We start from the raw sequence: 17,090 nt of genomic DNA, 5'->3' as shown, positions 1-17,090 counted from the left end.
AAGAAGGCAGACTGGAGCACCTAACTTTATCCATCGAGGAACACAGAGTGAATGGGCAGAGATGGAGAAGCAGAAATCAAATGGGGGATGGAGAAGGGAGAACGTGAGCAGCTGGCAAGCTGTGACCTTTTGTGCTGAATTTCAGAAAACTAACCCTGGAGTGCCATGGGCACAGGGAATGCCTTTTATTCATCTTACAGTCTTAAGGGAGTTGCCTCAAGCAGTGGGGTTGAACTCAAATATACACAGGGGCCACCAAAGGCCTTTGGATTCCTGCAGGCCACTGATTGACTTCAAAAGCCACAGATTCATGTTCTCTGTTCTTTTTATCTGTTGTGAAATTTTTTGCAATTTTACATCAACCTGACTTGGGGACTCTCTGACCTAGAGGGCTGATGGGTCATAGAGCCAGGATGTGTCAGAAATGGGATCATAATCCAGGACTTCCTGAGTTGGAGCTGCCTCTGCCCCCTGGCACCATGCCACCCTTACCTAGTTGCAGAGCCAGTTCATTAGGTTTGTATTAGTAACGTTAGGTTCGTAATTAAAAAACCTCAGTGATCCTATAATCATCTGTGTATGGGACGAGAAGGCTTGGGCTGGACGTCTGCTTGGCTTTTCCCCTCCGGGCTGCTGTTCCTGAGCACTTCATGCCAGAGGCCTGTAGACTTGGTCTCTGTTGAGAAGCCCAGGTTGGTTATTGGGAGGAGGCATGGAAGCTTTGGTGCACATTTGAGGCCTGTCATGACCCAGTTTAGTATAAAGCTGTTTCCAGTTCTTCGAATTAAGTAGTAGTTGACCCTGGACTGCTCTGGAGCTGGCCCTGGGCCCAAGACTCCCTCACAGCCCATTGCCCTTAGGGCTTGTGGCATCCTATCTGACTGTCAGGTGACCTGCGCCAGGGGTTGTTTGGGCTCTAGAGCGCCTTCTGGAATTCATCAGAATGCAGATGTCTGAAGGCAGGCAGGGCGGATGTGGCCCAATCAAGGTATGGAAACCTGTGCAGGAAGTAGTAGAGGCCTGAGGTCATAGCTGGTGAAGGCTCCAGGGAGGGTGGGAGACATCACCATGTGCTTTCCTGTGCTCTGGGAGCCTTAGTGTTGCCTTTCCCCCCTCCAGGTTGCTGGGCTCCTGGGGATTTTGACATAGTTTCCATTTACCAGGCATTCTTACTGAAAGGGGACCTTGTTTTAATTATAACAACCCCAGGGCGACATTCTTAGGTCCTGAGAGGCAGTGTTAGACATGTCAGGAAGTGAGGCACTAGATGGGATTTTGTGTTAGCACATCTGTGTCACGTATGGACTGATAGAAATCAAATTTATTTTTGAAAAAAGTTTTGTTCTCCACTCCCCCCCCCATTTTTATAACTGCCTTCCCCCACCCAAGTCCTTTTCTAACGAGAAAGTTCAGTAAAATAGACACCATGGCCATTCCCCACAGTGTATACCCATTCTGCACCCCTGTTTCCTTTCCCCCTTTAGCACAAAAATGAAAATAATAAAGCTCTTTTGTTGTTGCCACAAAGCAGAGTAGGAGAAGGCGATGATGTCAGGCCATTCCTGGTCTGATGGGCGGGAGCAGCACACCAGGTGGGGGATTCTTCTCCAACTCTGTGCCTTGGGACTGGACCTGATGGAGCATTGCTATGAGGATTTCTGGCAAGGAAATTCTCTCTCAACCACTGCAGCTTGGTGCTTTCTAGCTTTAGAGAGCTGACCAGGCACCATGAGGTTTAGAGTTTCCTGAGGGTCCTTCAGAGACCCTCACATGGTGTCTTGGCACATAGCAAGCATTTAAGAAATACTAGTATATGTCAGGCCATGTTGGAACTCAAATCTTCCTGAAGTCCAAGAACGATGGCAAGTCTCTCCATTTTTACTGTCCTGCCTCTTTGATAGCTTCAACTCTGGCTCTCACGATCCAGGGCCCTTCAGGGAAGGTGTTCATAACACTTGGTGTTTCTCTCATTTGATTTTCATGAAAACTCTTTAAAGTATAGGTGTTGTTAATCCATTTTGCAGATGAGGAAGGTGAGGCAAAGAGGTTAGTGTCTGCAGCTTCCTCTTGGCTCGCCCCTATGTTGGGGCATGATCAGCAAAGCAGGTCTACCCACTTCAGAAAATAGAGAAACCTGTGAAAGATTCTGCCCCCCATTGTCCCCCACCTCCATGCGCACTGGTCCCTTTTCTGTCGTATTTCTTAGTCCCGTGTTTTGCTTGTGGTTATCTGTAACTTTGCTTCTTATAAGTCTCTCCAGGATGGAAGAGCATGTTCTGTGCCTTCTCAAGACAGTGCTGCCTACAGCTACCCTCCAAAGGTAAGCTCCCCAAAGCTACCACCAGGTGGGGCTATGGCCTACCTGCTTAAAGGGCTCCAGCTGCTTGTTCCTGAACTTTTGGTGTCCTCCAAAGCCCTGGGGAGCCGTGGCTGTCTCTCCTGCACAGAGATTCCAGCCCTGGCTACTGCAGGGTCAATTAGTCACTTTGCCAAAAGACCCTGTTTGGGGGAGGAGGAAAGGCCCTTTGCTGCTAGTGTAGCAGAATGCTAGTCTTGGAATGTAGCTGGGCCAAGCCCCTCACTTTCTCAACAGGGGCTGGGCCCCTGAGAGCTTGGGAGGATCCCAGAGCGATCCAGAAGGGGCCTAAATCTGCCTCGTAGTGATGCTCATTCTCTGGTTTTGGCCCTGCCATCTGGGGTGAACAGTAGGCCAGGTCAAGGTCTTCAGGTTCTGGATCCCCTAAGCCTTCTCTTCTGGCTGCTTCTCCCCATTCCTTTGACCAGTGCTCAGGTGGTATGATTGGAAGGCCCTTTGTCATCATGCCTCATCTTTCTGATATCCTTAAAATCCTGTTCCCAGAAGCACCTGATTTTCCAGCCAGATGATGTCTGACATGCGCAGAGGCTGCTGGGACTGTCTCTGTTGTCTGTGTCCTGTGAATGGCTAGGGGTTAGGACTCGATAGTCTCCCATGTCCCTTTCAGCTCTTACCTTACTCTTCGTTGACCTTGGCCTATGTCCCTGGGGGTCATTAGGAGAAAACAGTGATTGTTTCCTGGACTTCACCATGGCTGTGCTCTGAGCTCATGTTCACAATTCTTCCTTCCCACTATTTAGATGTACATGAGCCCATCAGGGATATCTCCAACTTCCTGTAGTAGTTCCATGTCGCCAGCTGTATTACCAAGTTGCCCACCAAACCCTCAGGCCGTTGTCGCTGCTGCTGCCTCTGTGCCCTCCCAGGCCCCGATGCAGCCTGTCTTTGTGGCTCCAACCCCATTGAACCGTTCAGGTGGGTCGTTATGTTTTGAACCTTATCAGCCTTGTTCCTTCCCTCCCTCAGGTGCATGTGCGCATGTATGTGCGCGTGCGTGTGTGTACACATACACACCTAGTGAATGGACCAGGGAACGCTTGGCTACCAGGACCTCAGAGTTCCCATGCATCAAATGGTGATGTTTCAGGGGTCATGGACTGGTTCAGTGAGACTTGACAGAATTCATGGGGAGTCTGCTGGGGATTGTGGTTTGTGTTATACTTTGGGGAGTTGACTGTGGGGAGGGCCATGGTCTGCACATTTCTTCCTCCCTGCCTCCACCCTGTGATTGAGGTTGTTCATGGACCCACATGTACCTCCCTGTTTTTGTGCAGTAGGTCTTCATCCAAATTGGGGCTGGGCTGGATTTCTCTGGACTCAGTGGAGATGATGGTAACCCCTGTGGCCTCGTACATTGCTCCAAGTTCCTACCCAGTGCTGCTTTCTAGGAGAGAGCAGGGCCCCTTGTCCAGGCGTGGGCTGGGCTGGTCCCTGGAGTTCTCAAATCTCCTATTCTCCAAGGTGGAGAGCTGGTGGCTCCTTTACCTGCTGCACCTTCCCCCACTTCCCCCTGCACTTGGCCACCTGCTTTTCAAGAGCCTCTGTTAGCTGGTAGCGACAGCAACTGTGTGGCAGTGGCTTGTGGCTTGTCTGCTTTGGGTTTTGATTGTGGGACCTTTTGGCTAAATCCGTCACAATATAGTACTGGGCACATGGCAGCATGGCACCCCTTGGCGCATCTGTCATTATCAGCAAAGGTTTTAAAGAACTGGCATTTGTTTATATGCTACAGTTTTTTATTAACTCATTTATTTTTAATTTTCAACTAAACTTCCATATGGTTTCAAGTTTCTCCCCCCGCCCCATCCCCAAGATAACGTGCTGTCTGATGTGGGCTCTACACGTACATTCCTATTAAACGTATTTTCGCTTTATTTACGTTGTGCAGAAGAATTAGAACGAATGGGAGAAACCATGAGAAAGAAAACAAGAGAAAATGGTCTGTTTCATTTTGCGTTCTGACGCCATAGAGCTTTCTCTGGATGTGGATGGCATTGTGCCTCAAGAGTCCTTTGGGAATTTTGCATTGCTGCGAAGGGCTAAGTCTACCAGAAAATTTCCTCGCACACTCTGGTTGTTGCTGTGCACAAAGTTCTCCTGGTTCTGCTCCTTTCACTCAGCATCAGTTCATATAAATCCTTCCAAGCATCTCTGAAGTCCTCCTGTTCATCATTTCTTAGAGTACAATAGCATTCCAACACATGCATGTACCACAGCTTGTTCAGCCATTCCCCAGTGGAGGGGCATCCCCTTGATTTCCAGTTCTTGGCCACCACAAAGAGAGCTGCTATAAATATTTTTGTACACGTGGGACCCTTTCCCATTTTTATGATCTCTTGGGGGTACAGTCCTAGAAGCGGTATTGCTGAGTCAAAGGGTATGCACATTTTTGTAGCCCTTTGGGCATAGTTTCACATTGCTCTCCAGAAAGGTTGGATCAGCTCACAGCTCCACCAACAGTGAATTACTGTTCCAACTCTCCACGTCGCCAACATTTATTGTTTCCCTGTTTTGTCATGTTTGCCAATCTGATAGGTGTGATGTGGTACCTCAGAGTTGTTTTGATTTGCATTAGGTGCTGCAAATTAAATTAATCTTTCTTGCAGGAAATCTTTCTCAAACATATTTTGTCCATATCCCCCAAAGAGCAGTGGGCACTTAGGGATCCCAATTTGACCTTTTCCTGATGGCTTGTTGTTACCTTGATCACCACCAGGGCCAATAATGGCATAGTAAGCCACTGGCTTTGCCAGGATTTGCTAGGCCTTTCTTTTGAGCTTTTTGGTTCCCTTGATATTGAGCTGCTGCGAGGCAGGGGCTGTCCTCCTCATTGCCCTAAGAATTTGCTTTGCTTCCTTCCCCCATCAGTCCGTTTAAAGTTGGCTGCTTCTTCGCCGTGTGTGGAAAACCAGACAAAGACATACAATTGATTTGGACAAGTTGGGTTTGGTCGTGGAGGCTCTGAGAGCCTCTCCTAAGAGAGCCAAGTTCACAGCAGCATTTCTGCTCTGAGATCTTTGTATCCAAGCTGCTGACCTTTCTCTTGGAGGGCCTGCTGGAGGCAGGCAGGGCAGGCTTCCTCTCAACAGCCTGATCTCACATGGGGTCACAAGTGGGCCGGTGATATGAACGCCCCACCTGCAGGCGTGCCAGCCACAACTTCACCACCAGAGGGATCCCTGAGAAGCCAGTTGAGAACAGCCATGCTGTCTGAGATTGTGTGGCCAGCTGTTCCTTGGCAGCTTTATCAGTGCTGTCGGCATGTGGGGGATTGGGGGAGGGGGCTCAGATGAAATGACCCCTCTGTGTTCTTTCCTGTCCTTGACTCCATTCGGCCCATGAGACTCCTGGGCTATGGCTTGACCTTTGTTCCTGTTAGATCACATCCACATGTCACAGTGTTAAACACCTACCTCTTAAGGACTTTGCTGCTACTTGCTGAGACTGCCCGAGAAGAAATGGATGAGGCTTGGTCTGAGAAGCTGTTTGGGGGGGAAACACCAAATCCCTAAGACCTCTCCTGCTCCCAGGGATTTCTGAATGGTAAAACCGGAACTCGTGTTACTATCTCTGGCAAATGCTCTGTGCACGGGCTGGCGAGAAGCAGCGTTCTTTGTACTGTTTTAAATCATTGGGAGAAAATGGTCGGAGTAGAACCGCTTCTGGATCACAGCCTTAATGGCCACGTGGTTTGTTACTGTTATCAAGAGTCAAGGCCTGCTGCTCAGACTTGGTGCACGTAGACCTCGAGGACACCCACAGTACCCTCAGATTTATTGCCTAGTGCTCTAACAGATGAGATCACTGAAGCAAGTGATAATGGGATTTGGTATTTTGAAGGATTCTCTCCATCTCCAATGATTCACCCAAGTTTTGACTAGTTACAGGCTCCATTTTGCAGGCTCTCCTTTCTTGAGGCCATTTCAGGGAAATTCAGCACAGTTTTGGCAAATGGACTTGGATGTGTTTCTATTTTCCTCAGATATGATGTTACTGCATAAGCATTTTACCTTTTTGAAAAACAGTAGGCCAGGAGGAGCCAAAGTTCAAATCCAGCTTCAGGCTGTGTGAGCCTGGGCAAGTCACTTACCTGCTTCAAAAACCAAAACCAAAAAAAGAAAGGTAGTGGCCACAGGCATGCAGGGAATGGGAAGAAAACCCTGCCAAATTTTCAGTGCCCCTGAGGGCTATATCCTAGCCCCTTCAGCATTGAGGCCAATGTTTATTGGCACAGTAGGTACCTGGACACCTCAGGATTCCTTTTCAGGCCCTGAAGCTCTGAGCTTGCCATCCATTCACCTGTTGCTTCCTCAAGAAACAAGCTTGGGTCCCAGCAGTTTGGGGGGGCAGTGCTGTGGAGCTGGTTGCAGGGGCCTCTCGCACTGGGCCCTGTGCTTTGGTGGGGGAGGAGGTCATCGATGTTAAACCACTGATTGGGTGCCTGCTCTGTAAGGCCCACCAACTGAAACCTTCTGAGTAGAAAGGCGAGCCCCCCGCCCTTCCAGACCACAGGAATACCCTCTACAAATCCTTCACTTAATGGCGTGTCTAGATCCCAGAAGAAGAAAAGCCAACAACAGCACGGACACCTCACTGCTATCCAAGGTGGCCCCTTGCACTTTGGGTGGGTTCTGATTCTTGGGGGAGTTTTCCCTTAAGTCTTGATCTTGACTCTCTGAAATCCCTGGCTTTTCACTTGCTGGAGGATGGCTCTCCTTTCCCTTAGGCTTCTCCAGGGCCAACGTCCCCAATGACTTCTGCAGTACTTCATTGGACTGTTTGCTTTCCTCAGGGCACACTCTGGCTTCTTTGTGTCCTTCCTAAAATTTGGAGACCTTGAGCTAAGCATTTGAGGTGTCTTCCGGCCAGGACAGAGCACCGTGAAACTCGCTGCCTTGTTGCAGTTCAGTTCTTCTAGCTGTGTCTGACTCTTTGTGTCTCCATGTGTGACCCCATCTCAGTAGAGATACTGAAGTGGTTGAAACTTACTTCTCCAACTTATTTTCCAGATGAGAAAACTGAGGCAAACAAGGTTGAGTGACTTGCCTAGGGTCACACAGCTAGTTGGTGTCTGAGGCTGGATTTGAACTCAGGTCTTCCTTACTCCAGGCCTGGTGCTGTGTCCACTCTGCCACCTTACTCCTTGCTTAATACCGCCCATCTTGCTTCGTTGGCTCTAGTAGACTATGTTGTTCACTGGTGATGAATTTGTAGTTTCCTCCTTTTGGGCCATGAGCTTGGTTTATCTGTAAGGTTTTGGGTTCAACCAAGTTCAGTTTATTTGTTTTTAGAGACATTCTGTCTGCACCAGCTCAATAATGAGCGAGGGCCAAGTCCATGAACAATTGTATGAACCTTCTTTTGGTCCCAGAGAAGCGAAGAGAGGGCTAGATTTGGAGTCTGAGGCCTGGCTTCGAATCTCACCTCTGCCACTTTATATTGAGTGACCTTGGGCAAGTCACCTAACCTTGGTGATGTCCAAGGGTTTTTGGGACTTTGTCTGTGATCGTATGAGCCTCTCAGTGGAGAGGTGAAGGTTTACAAGTGCTGAATGTTGCATACTCTGCTAGATATGTCACTTAATTTTACTCAATGAATTTTATTTAAAGGAAAGCTCATTTGAGGTGGGAATGGGGGAAGGGGAGTGATGTTTAGAAAGGATTGATATCAAGACACAAGGCAATAGGAACTTTTTTTTTGTCTAAGAGAATTTGGGCAGGCAAGTTTTCTGGAAGAGAGGCCTCTGCCCACTGACTGGTCTTTTCCCCCCGTTTCCCCTCCCCCCCACTGGGCAGATCTTAACCATGAATCATTGCTTCATCACAGCGATCCCATCAGCAATGTTCTCTTACTATCCTGCTGCAACTGGCCCGCCCAATGAGCTGGGAGAACCTTCAGGCATCCCCATGCCGCCACCTTACTCATGTGACCCGAGTGGTAGTGACCTACCTCGAGGTAAGGAAGTTGGGGTTTCACTGAGATCTAATTCTGTTGGAAACCATGGACTTGTGGGTTGGGGCATGAAAAAACCAGCAGGGATCAGAAGCAGCCAGTGAGTTCTGAAATGGTTGGCAGAGATTTCTTCCACCAAATGCTCTGATGTCACAGACTCCACGTCCATGCCATAGTCTCCTCCAAAGCATGCTCTGTTTCCCATTTCCCTCCTTTTGTACTGGCCGCCCTCATCCCTGCCTGCCTCTACCTCTTGGAATCTTTTCTCCCAGATTTGACTTGAACAGGTTCTGCCTTCTGAAGGGGCCTTTCCCAATCTCTAAAGCCGCTTGAACCTCGCCCTCCACCAAAAGCCCTTTTAGCTTCTCAGTCTGGTTTTTGTGTGTGCTGTCTTTCCCATTAGAATAGAAATTCTTGACCTAGTACAAGAAGAGGAGTCAGGACCTTAGGGGCCTTGGAAAAGAGGGTTTATGTGCAGTCACCCAGCCCAGTGTCAGAGGCCCCAAAGCCGGCAGAAGGCCCTCCTGTCAGTTTTGTACAATCGGGGGGATGCTTTTGCCTTGATTGAGGGCAGACTAGACCAAGGTCTAGGGCTGCCTTGGGGCTTAGTGGCCTGTTTTGCTATGCGATGTTGCAGAATGGCATCCAGTCTCTGGCCTGCTCTGACAGAATAGCATGGGGGCATCTTAATCATTGACCTCCCATCTCAGGGGACCTGAGATGGTGGGCTCCTATTCTTCCATTCCACTGTCAGAGTCTCTGCTACCTGGACACTTCCTGTTATGTTGGAATAGTCTGCCATTCCCTTGGCCCCTGGGTAAGCCTAAATCTGCTACCTCTGCTATCTGGGGTCCTGCTGGATGGTGCTGCCACTGCCACTGCCCCTCATTTGGGGGCTTGCTACAGTGGAGCTCATGCTGCTCTGGCGGGCTCTGCCGCTTTATCCCTGTGGGACTTTGGGCCAGCCCTTTCCTCTCTCTGGGCCGTGGTTTCCTCTTTGGTAACATGAGCCCAGCAATAGCCCCTTCCGGCCCAAGAGCAACAAATAGATCCCAGGAGCTGCGAGGTCAGAGTCCCAGCTGGCTCGTGGCACACACTTGCTCCCAAGGAAAGCCGAGAATGTGGTTAGTATTTGTGATGGGCCCCAGAGCTGCTCTTCTGCCTCCTACTCCAGTGTATAACCCTGCTGACTCTGTTGGTATCTTCCTTATTTAAACTCCACCAACAGGTCTTTGCTTAAGCCAGCTTGGGCAGTGCTGAGGAAACTCTGAGTAGCATTCGGGGTCTCCTGGTTGGTTATGGTGGCACCATCTGGCAGAGATGAGTCTGCCCTCTGGACTCTCACTGTTGTCTCTCTGCTTAAGAAACCCCTGTTCACTTTCCCCACAGTTCCATTCCCTTGAGTACTTGGCATGATTCAGTTTTGCACTTATTTGCATAAAAAGGAGTACAGTTGGAATTGGTTGAACCAACTAAGAAAAAGACTTTTTACCTGGATTGCTAAAACTTGGTAGTGGTGGAAGTTAGCCTTGGGCTATTGCCCTTAGAGGCCTGGGGTGGGGGGCTGGGGGTGGGGAGGAAGCTACTTCCTTGGCCGCTGTGCTCTGATTCCACATCTGTCTTGCCCTTGTACTCTGGTTCAGGGATGCTGTGGGCCCTGAGATCTGGCCAGGGGCAGCCTGCTGGGAGCTGGTGTTCTTGCTGCTCTTGCTGCTTTTGGTAGCATTTTCCCCAGGTAACAAAATTGTGGAGCTGGAGCCTCCTCCCTGGCAAGCAGCTAAGGAACAGCTCTGATCTCAGAGTTACGCTCAGCTAATTGGCTTTGCTACACTCTCAGCTTGCTAAAGCTAGGGATAATTAATGCAGTTTTGCTCTATTGATTTGGAAGACAGCGCTCAAGTCAGCTTCCTTAAACACCAAGGGCCTTGTTTGCTTGGGGTTGGCGTGGGAGCCTCATGAGCCTACTCTCTTTATGTTGCAGATACCAAGGTGTTGCAGTATTATTTTAACCTGGGGTTGCAGGTAAGAGTTTTGGGGGCACGCTTGGATGCCAGCTGAAGGCTTTTCCTCCTCTCTTCTGACTCATTTGGTTCCTCCTTATTTGGCCATTAAAGGAGTGATTTAGTGATAGTGGCCGAGGGGGAAAGCAGACTCCGTGCCCAAGTTGGGGCCGAGTTGGCCTTCACGGCACTAGCTGCTATACCCACTGGCATTTCTGGCGAGTTTCTGTGACTTTGGGCCCTGAGAAATTGTAACAAGGCTAAGTGGCATTTCTTTGGCATGTGCAGACTTCCCAAGCTCTTGAGTTATCTGCCCACTGTCCACAACAGTGCTAGCATGCTGTTACTGGTTTTTAATTATTTTCTTTGTTTTCCGTGTTCTACAATAACTTTCATATATCTTCATTTTTGCCCCTTCCCTCCCCCCTACCTCCCCCCATTCCTGAGACAACATACCATCTTCTGTAGGTTCTGCACATATGTTCCTATTAAATAGCATGGGGTTGTTGTGTCACTACGTGGTAGCAGAGCCTTAAGTCCTCATTTGACCAATGAGGAAATGGATGTCAGTCAGTTTGCTGAAAGTGGCCCAGTAAGTTGTCAGAGGATTTGTGCCCAGGCCTTCTGAATTCCCCAGTCTAGTCTTTGGTCTGTGGGGGTGGGGAAGGAAATGAGCATTGATGTGAACCTACTGTGTGCTAAGTGCTGTGCTGAGCACTTTACAGATCTTATTTCACTTGATCTCCATAACAACTCTGAGAACTAGATGCTAATATTCTGATTTTACAGATGAGGAAACTGACACACACAAAGTGCCTTTCTCAGGGTGTTTGAGGTCAGATTTGAATTAAGCTTTACAATCCTGTTATCTTACCGAGTGGCAGGGCACATCTTCTTTTAGGATGACTTGCCATTTGGAAGGCTCTTGAGTGGTGAGGGAGAGAACTCTAAACAGATGCCGCCTCTCTAGACCAAAGGTAGGAAAGGAGAGGAGGGGGTGACTCTGTGCACTTGGGGGACATTTCAGTGCTTGTCTAGAGCCTTTTCCTTGTCTGGAGGGGACAGAGATGACTTTTCTGCTTGTTCCTCTGCCTCTCTCCCTGTAAAAACCCCGTGAGGGCCAACCGAGAAGCAGCGGCCTTGGCAAGGCTCGCCATCACCTGCAGTGCGCGTACCCAACAAGTCCCTGGCTGCTCCGGCCCTTTTTGTGTAATTGGAGATTTGGCCAGACTTGTACTAAAGAACGATGGGATTGTCTGAGAAGCGGTTTTTTCCCTTGAGTTTGCAGCTTCTGGCCCTCCTTTGTTTTCATGGTCTCCTGGCAAGGGGAGACTGGCTGGGGCTGAGCTTTGTCCCCTGGGGTGGTTCCTCCCCTCATGACCCTTACTCGTGAGACTGGCAGTCATTGGCCACATGGTCGTCCTTGGGCCAGAAGGGCTCCGAAGGATTCAAAAACTCTTCTTTTCTTCCCCTTTCTAAGTGTTACCACCAGAATTACTGGCAACCCATGGTCTGTATGCCCAGTCTTCAACAACAGCAGCAGCAGCCACCAGTGCCACCACCACCGTCCCCGGCATCTTCTCAGCACGTGGCTCCTCTCGAAGCTTACCCTGTTTATCCTGGTAATGTCCCAGTGGCAGACCATGCAGTGTCCCAAGTGTACAGTGAGCTGGGGAGGGCTGATAACCGGCAGGTCCTTCCTGAAGCAGCTGCTGGGAGTGAGTATGGGAGGGGAGCCATGTTGGGAGTAGGGGGGAGGTGTTGTGGCAAGGACATGCCTCCGGACCTTAGTGCTGCCCCTTGGTCCTTGACCCTTTTCTCTTCCAGCAGATGAGGGCTTTGTCAGACCCTGAGGTCATGGGGTGCTAATCCCTGTGGCCCAGAGCTGATGATGCGCCAGCTTAGAATTCCTGTGGTGGAACGACAAGCCAGCATGTCCGGCTCTCGGCTCAAGACCCCCTTCTGACCCTAACAGAGCATAGCCTGGCCAACTGAGGGACAGGGTGCTGGTTGTAGTTGGCCCCAAGGACCTCTAGCATTGCAGATGGGAGGCCCCTGGCTCTCTTAAAGCAAACAAGAGAGTGGATATCTTGGTGCTGGCTTTGACTCAGTTGCCTTTAAGCCAGCCCTGGTCCTCTCAGGGTCTGTCTCTATTATGGAGGCATTTTTTTCTCTCAATACTCGTGGCCGCTGAGGCCAGGCTGTCAGCAAGTGGCTTGTTCTGATACCTTACCACTTAGTGGAGAAGAAAGGTTCATCAGCGTGCAAACTAATGCTGAATCTCGAGATGCAGCCCTTAGCAAGCCTGTTCCTGTGGAGTCTGGGCTGAAGCATTGTGTGTTGTGAATCTGTTGTGTGTTGTGAATCTGTTGTGTGTTGTGAATCTGCTGAACGCCTGAGTCTTAGGGGTGTGTTCAAAAGTGAAAACGTGGAGATTCCGAGTCTGCTTCCCCAAGAATCTGCCAAGATCTCCTTGCTCTTAAAGTCTAGATCCTTCCTGGTGGTGGAAAGTGATCAATTTATGGTTGGATGGGCCTGTAGAGGGTAGCTAGTCCCCTTGACCCACAGTTTCAAAAGCTCTGAAGGGGTCACAAATGGAAAAAGTTTAAGAAGCCCTGAGCTAGTCCAGCCATTGGGGAAACTGAGGTTGGGGCGAGCTAAATGGCTTACCCAAGATCACATTTAGTAAGTGGCAGAGTTCTCCTTTGAAGCCAGGTCCTCAACTCCATGTGCCACAGCTTTGTCCTGTGCACAGTTAAAATGAACAAATTGTTTGGGTCCCTTTGTGTGCCGTGAGATTTGGACCTACAGTGAGCATCCGTGTTGATCCTGAATGGCTTATGTAGGTTTTGTGTGTCCTTTAGATGTCTACGCAAATTCTGAGCAGCCACCACCATCCACCGGGCCTGTCTACTATCCAGTTATGCCAGATGTCTATGGCCAGCATCCTCTGCAAGGCTACGACCCCTGTGTTTCCATGGTCCCTGCTTATCAATATACTGCCCCATGGCATCAGATGGGTACATATGGCACCTCACCCCGAATCCATGGTGCTTTGAATTCTAGCTCAGTGCCCCAGGTGAGCTATGTTCCTTCAGCAAATTCTGCTGTAGCTCACTATTCCCCTCCAAACATGTGAGGTTGAGCAGAGCATTCCCACCACCATGTTGCTTGCATTGCCATGAGATGTGGGAAACAGTTGGATAAGGATTGGCGTTACTTTTCTTGCTTTCAGATGGTTTTCCTTTTGTTAGTTGTTTACTATAACATTAAGCTAGACTAAAGTGTTGCCCGTGGAGAGTTAGGTTTGATTGCATGCTGAACCCCCAATATCATGTTCAGCCGTCTGAGGCCCCTTGGCATCAGGTGACTGGCTTTGGTCTGAAACAGCCCTTGGGTCTTATTTAGCCCAGTAGAAATGGTCAAATCTCGCTATGAGCTCTTGTGAAAAAGACCACTCCTTGTCATCAGGGCTGGTGGCATGAGCCCTGATCCATTGCCCATGAGCCTTAGGTTTGCCTCAGACTTCACTTTCCCAAAAGGGCAGTTGTTACCCCTTGCACCTGTTTTGATTGAACTGTGTTGCTTTGTGATGCTCATTGGGGAAGGGCATACAGAGCTCCTCTGTAGGAGCAGCAGAACAGATCCACTTGTTTGTGTTCACAAGTGCCTTAAAGTCTCCCTCCCAGAGAGAGAATCAGTTTGTGTTGTGTGCCCAGACTAGTCAATTAAAAAAAGCATTCAAATTGCCAAAGTGTGGGCTTCTTTTGTGGTGACCTGGTTTGTGTCATGTAGAGACATGGTGGACCTTGATGCTGAGTTGCAACTGTGAATAAATGAATGACAGAATGAATGATAACGGAGGGCAGGATGGTGAGTGGGACGTTTTTGGTTTGGATGCTTCATAGCCCTGGGGGCCTTGAAATAGGATCCTGCCTGGAGAAAGAGAATTTTTCTCCAAGAAGTGAATTGGTATGGGGGGAAATGGGAAGGGGTGCAGTCAGCTGAACACTCAGACAAGGAAGTGGACAAGCCGAGCCATTCGACTGATGTGACCAACCAAGGGCTGAGATGGCACGAATTCACACACAGTGGCTCCAGACCTGGCGCTAGCACAAAACATACCTGAAAAAAATAGAAAGGCAGAGACCAGAAGGACCTTTTGGGGATGAAGTCTTTGAAGAAAGTTTCTTCCTAGCAGGCGTGGCCATGGGGGGGATGGTAGATTGTCCTACCAGCAAAAGGAATGGTTTGGGGGAGGGAGCGCTACATACTTGGGAGAAGGCTGTATAGGAGATGTTCTTTGGGGTGAGTTAATGAGGACAGTTTGGGCAGAGGGGGCGTGGAGCAGTCATCAAAGGTGGATGGGAGAGCCCAGCAGTTGTTGGTGGGTGGGCAGGCTGCTGGCATGGACTCCAGGGACAGGTGCCTAGCAGTAAGGTCACTTTGGTAACTAAATGCCAAACATAGACTGGCTGGAGGGTGAGCAGACAAACCAAAAGCATTTATGGTACTGAACAGACGCAGATGTGACATTGGGGATGGAATTGGGAAACCTGAGGTTCGAATCCTCCTTGGCACACATACTGGCTCACACCAGCCTTCTTCAGTAACACCCTTGGGATAATTCCCCAACTCGTTCTTGCAATTTGGGGCCCCAAAGTGGGCTGTTCTTTCACGTTTTTGGGCTAATGCTTAGAGACGTCTTCTAACGCTAGTGGAGAAAGCTCCCCAAATATTGGTCAAGAGCTCTTGTCAGCATGCTTCCTATTAACAATCAGCCAGGAGATAGTTTAATTTTTAGGGAGGGTATTTACTAAGATGGTGTAATAAGAAAAATTGTTCCTCCCCCCAAAACTTGGGTGTCCCTCTCTTCCAAAGAGCATCCATGAGAAGAATTAGCTCCAACTTAGAACACCCTGGGTAGAAAGGCAAATCTGTGGGGCCCTTGTGGCAAATGGTACCAACTGACTCCTGGTCAAGTGTGGCTGAGTCCTTTATTTGGAGAGTTCTCCAGTGCCCCATAAAGTTCGGTGTTTTCTGCCTTCTTCCCTTGGTAAGTGTCTCTCCACATCGCTGTCTCTGGCTGCCTGTATCTGTACCCATCTAGATGCATGCTCTGCTACAGAGGACATGGTTGATGGGCATGCGGGGTGGGGAGAAGAGTCAGGACAGCCTGCCTCACCAAGCCTCCCAGTCAAAGGGGTTTATTTATACCTTATAAAGAGGTTGCAGGGCATAGAGGCATCTAGTTAATAGTAAAACTGTGTGTGTGTGAGCACATTAACTTAAGGCTTGCAATGAACGTTTATATTAAATTCCTGCTGTGTGTAACGAACTGGAAATGCAAAGACAAAAATGAAACTTGACAAGCTTACTTCAGGGAGTGGGGGGGAGGGGGTGAAATGTGGCTGATTCATCTAGAAGTAGAAACGATAACCATCCAAAGCAGGTACAAGGTAACCTTGGAGGGAGGCGGAGAGGGGGCCAGGTAAGTTCCTGCCTCCTGCAGAAGATGGCACTTTGGAGGGGTCTGGAAAGAAGCCCAGGATTTTATGAGGGAGGTGAGGAAGGATGGCATTTAAGGCGTAGGTTATGGCCAATGTAAAGGTGTGGCGATGAGGAGTGGAGGTGGAATACCATGTGTGAGGAATAACAGAACACACCAGTATGGCTGTCCTGGCGAGAGTATGGAAGAAAATTGGGAAAGTCCGTGAGAAGCCTGTGAGCTTTGTGTCGTTTGCCCATGTGATAAAACATTAGGTTATTCCTTTCTCCAAGTCAGCAGTAATGTTGCTGTGCGGAGGCCTGGGGGCCTCTGGGATTTTGCCCCACTGATCACCCTTGGAAACAGTTGCTTTGGTCAGGCAGATGGTTCCCAACCCAGCTAAGGGCATGCAGCTCCAGCTGGTCACCAGGCTGTCATCATGAGAGATTGTAGCTATCTCAATTTCAGCAATGTACTGGGCAGCATTGCAGGCATGCTACTGGTGGGGTTTAGGAATGCCATGACCTGGGTTGACAGGAAAGAGCTGAGAGGAAGCAGATGGAGACAGCTCCAGTGACCATACCTCATTTGTAAAAGGCTCTGGCTCCCTTTACCGTCATAGAAATTCCCAGTGTGCCTTACTGGAGGAAGAGTGGGTTATACATGGCTACCTGGATCAAGCTGCTTTTCTGGATTTCAGTAACCTGTGAAGGAGGCTTTGCCTAAGGTGAGGGTGACTGTGACCCCAACTAGCTGACCCTTGTCAAAAGGAGTTGAGGCTGCTAACGAATCCATTCTCCCTTCCTAGTACTCATTTCATGTCCACTAGGTAGTAATGCAGTGGCTGGAGTCAGGAAGACTCCTCTTCCTGTGTTCAAATTTGGCCTCAGACACTTATTAGCTGTGTGACCCTGGGCAAGTCATTTCACCCTAATGCCCTCAGTTTTCTCATCTGTAAAATGAACTGGAGCAGGAAACGGCAAACCCCTCCAGGATCTTTGGCAGGAAAAGTCCAAATGGGGTCATGAAGAGTTGGAAACTACTGAGCAACAAGAGTATTCATTTCCTTTCTCTTTCTTTCTCTTTCTTTCCTGCTTTCTTTTCTGCTTTTTTCTTTCTCTTCCTTCCCTTTCCTTCCTTTCTTTCTCCCTCTCTCTTTTTCTTTCTCTTTCTTTTTCTTTCCTTCTTCCTTCTCTTTCCCCAAACCTTAAACCCAGTGCACTCTGAAGCCCATAGATTGGACAACAATAGGTCCCTGCCCAAATTCCACTTA

At 49.2% G+C, this 17,090-nt stretch overlaps 1 protein-coding gene across 8 annotated transcripts in view; it reads left to right on the top strand.

Moving 5' to 3' along the window:
- The window catches only part of LOC140515719 (UDP-N-acetylglucosamine transferase subunit ALG13-like), a 36,543-nt gene extending 22,460 nt beyond the window's left edge, over positions 1–14,083 (top strand). For 5 of the 8 annotated variants that reach the window (XM_072626580.1, XM_072626585.1, XM_072626579.1 and 2 more), the window contains 6 exons: positions 2,252–2,320; positions 3,118–3,292; positions 8,204–8,332; positions 10,311–10,351; positions 11,810–12,047; positions 13,194–14,083. In XM_072626580.1, the coding sequence (XP_072482681.1) occupies positions 2,252–2,320; positions 3,118–3,292; positions 8,204–8,332; positions 10,311–10,351; positions 11,810–12,047; positions 13,194–13,468 (927 nt within the window). In that variant the 3' untranslated portion in view covers positions 13,469–14,083. The remainder of the gene's footprint in view (positions 1–2,251; positions 2,321–3,117; positions 3,293–8,203; positions 8,333–10,310; positions 10,352–11,809; positions 12,048–13,193) is intronic. The other 3 variants (XM_072626582.1, XM_072626578.1, XM_072626581.1) reach the window with 3 other exon arrangements.
- The last annotated feature ends 3,007 nt before the right edge of the window (positions 14,084–17,090 follow it).

Source organism: Notamacropus eugenii, chromosome X, assembly GCF_028372415.1.
Source record: "Notamacropus eugenii isolate mMacEug1 chromosome X, mMacEug1.pri_v2, whole genome shotgun sequence".
In the NCBI taxonomy this organism is placed as follows: Eukaryota; Metazoa; Chordata; class Mammalia; order Diprotodontia; family Macropodidae; genus Notamacropus; species Notamacropus eugenii.
The sequence above is the reverse complement of the archived record's forward strand: the minus strand, read 5'-3'. Positions and strand labels throughout refer to the sequence as shown.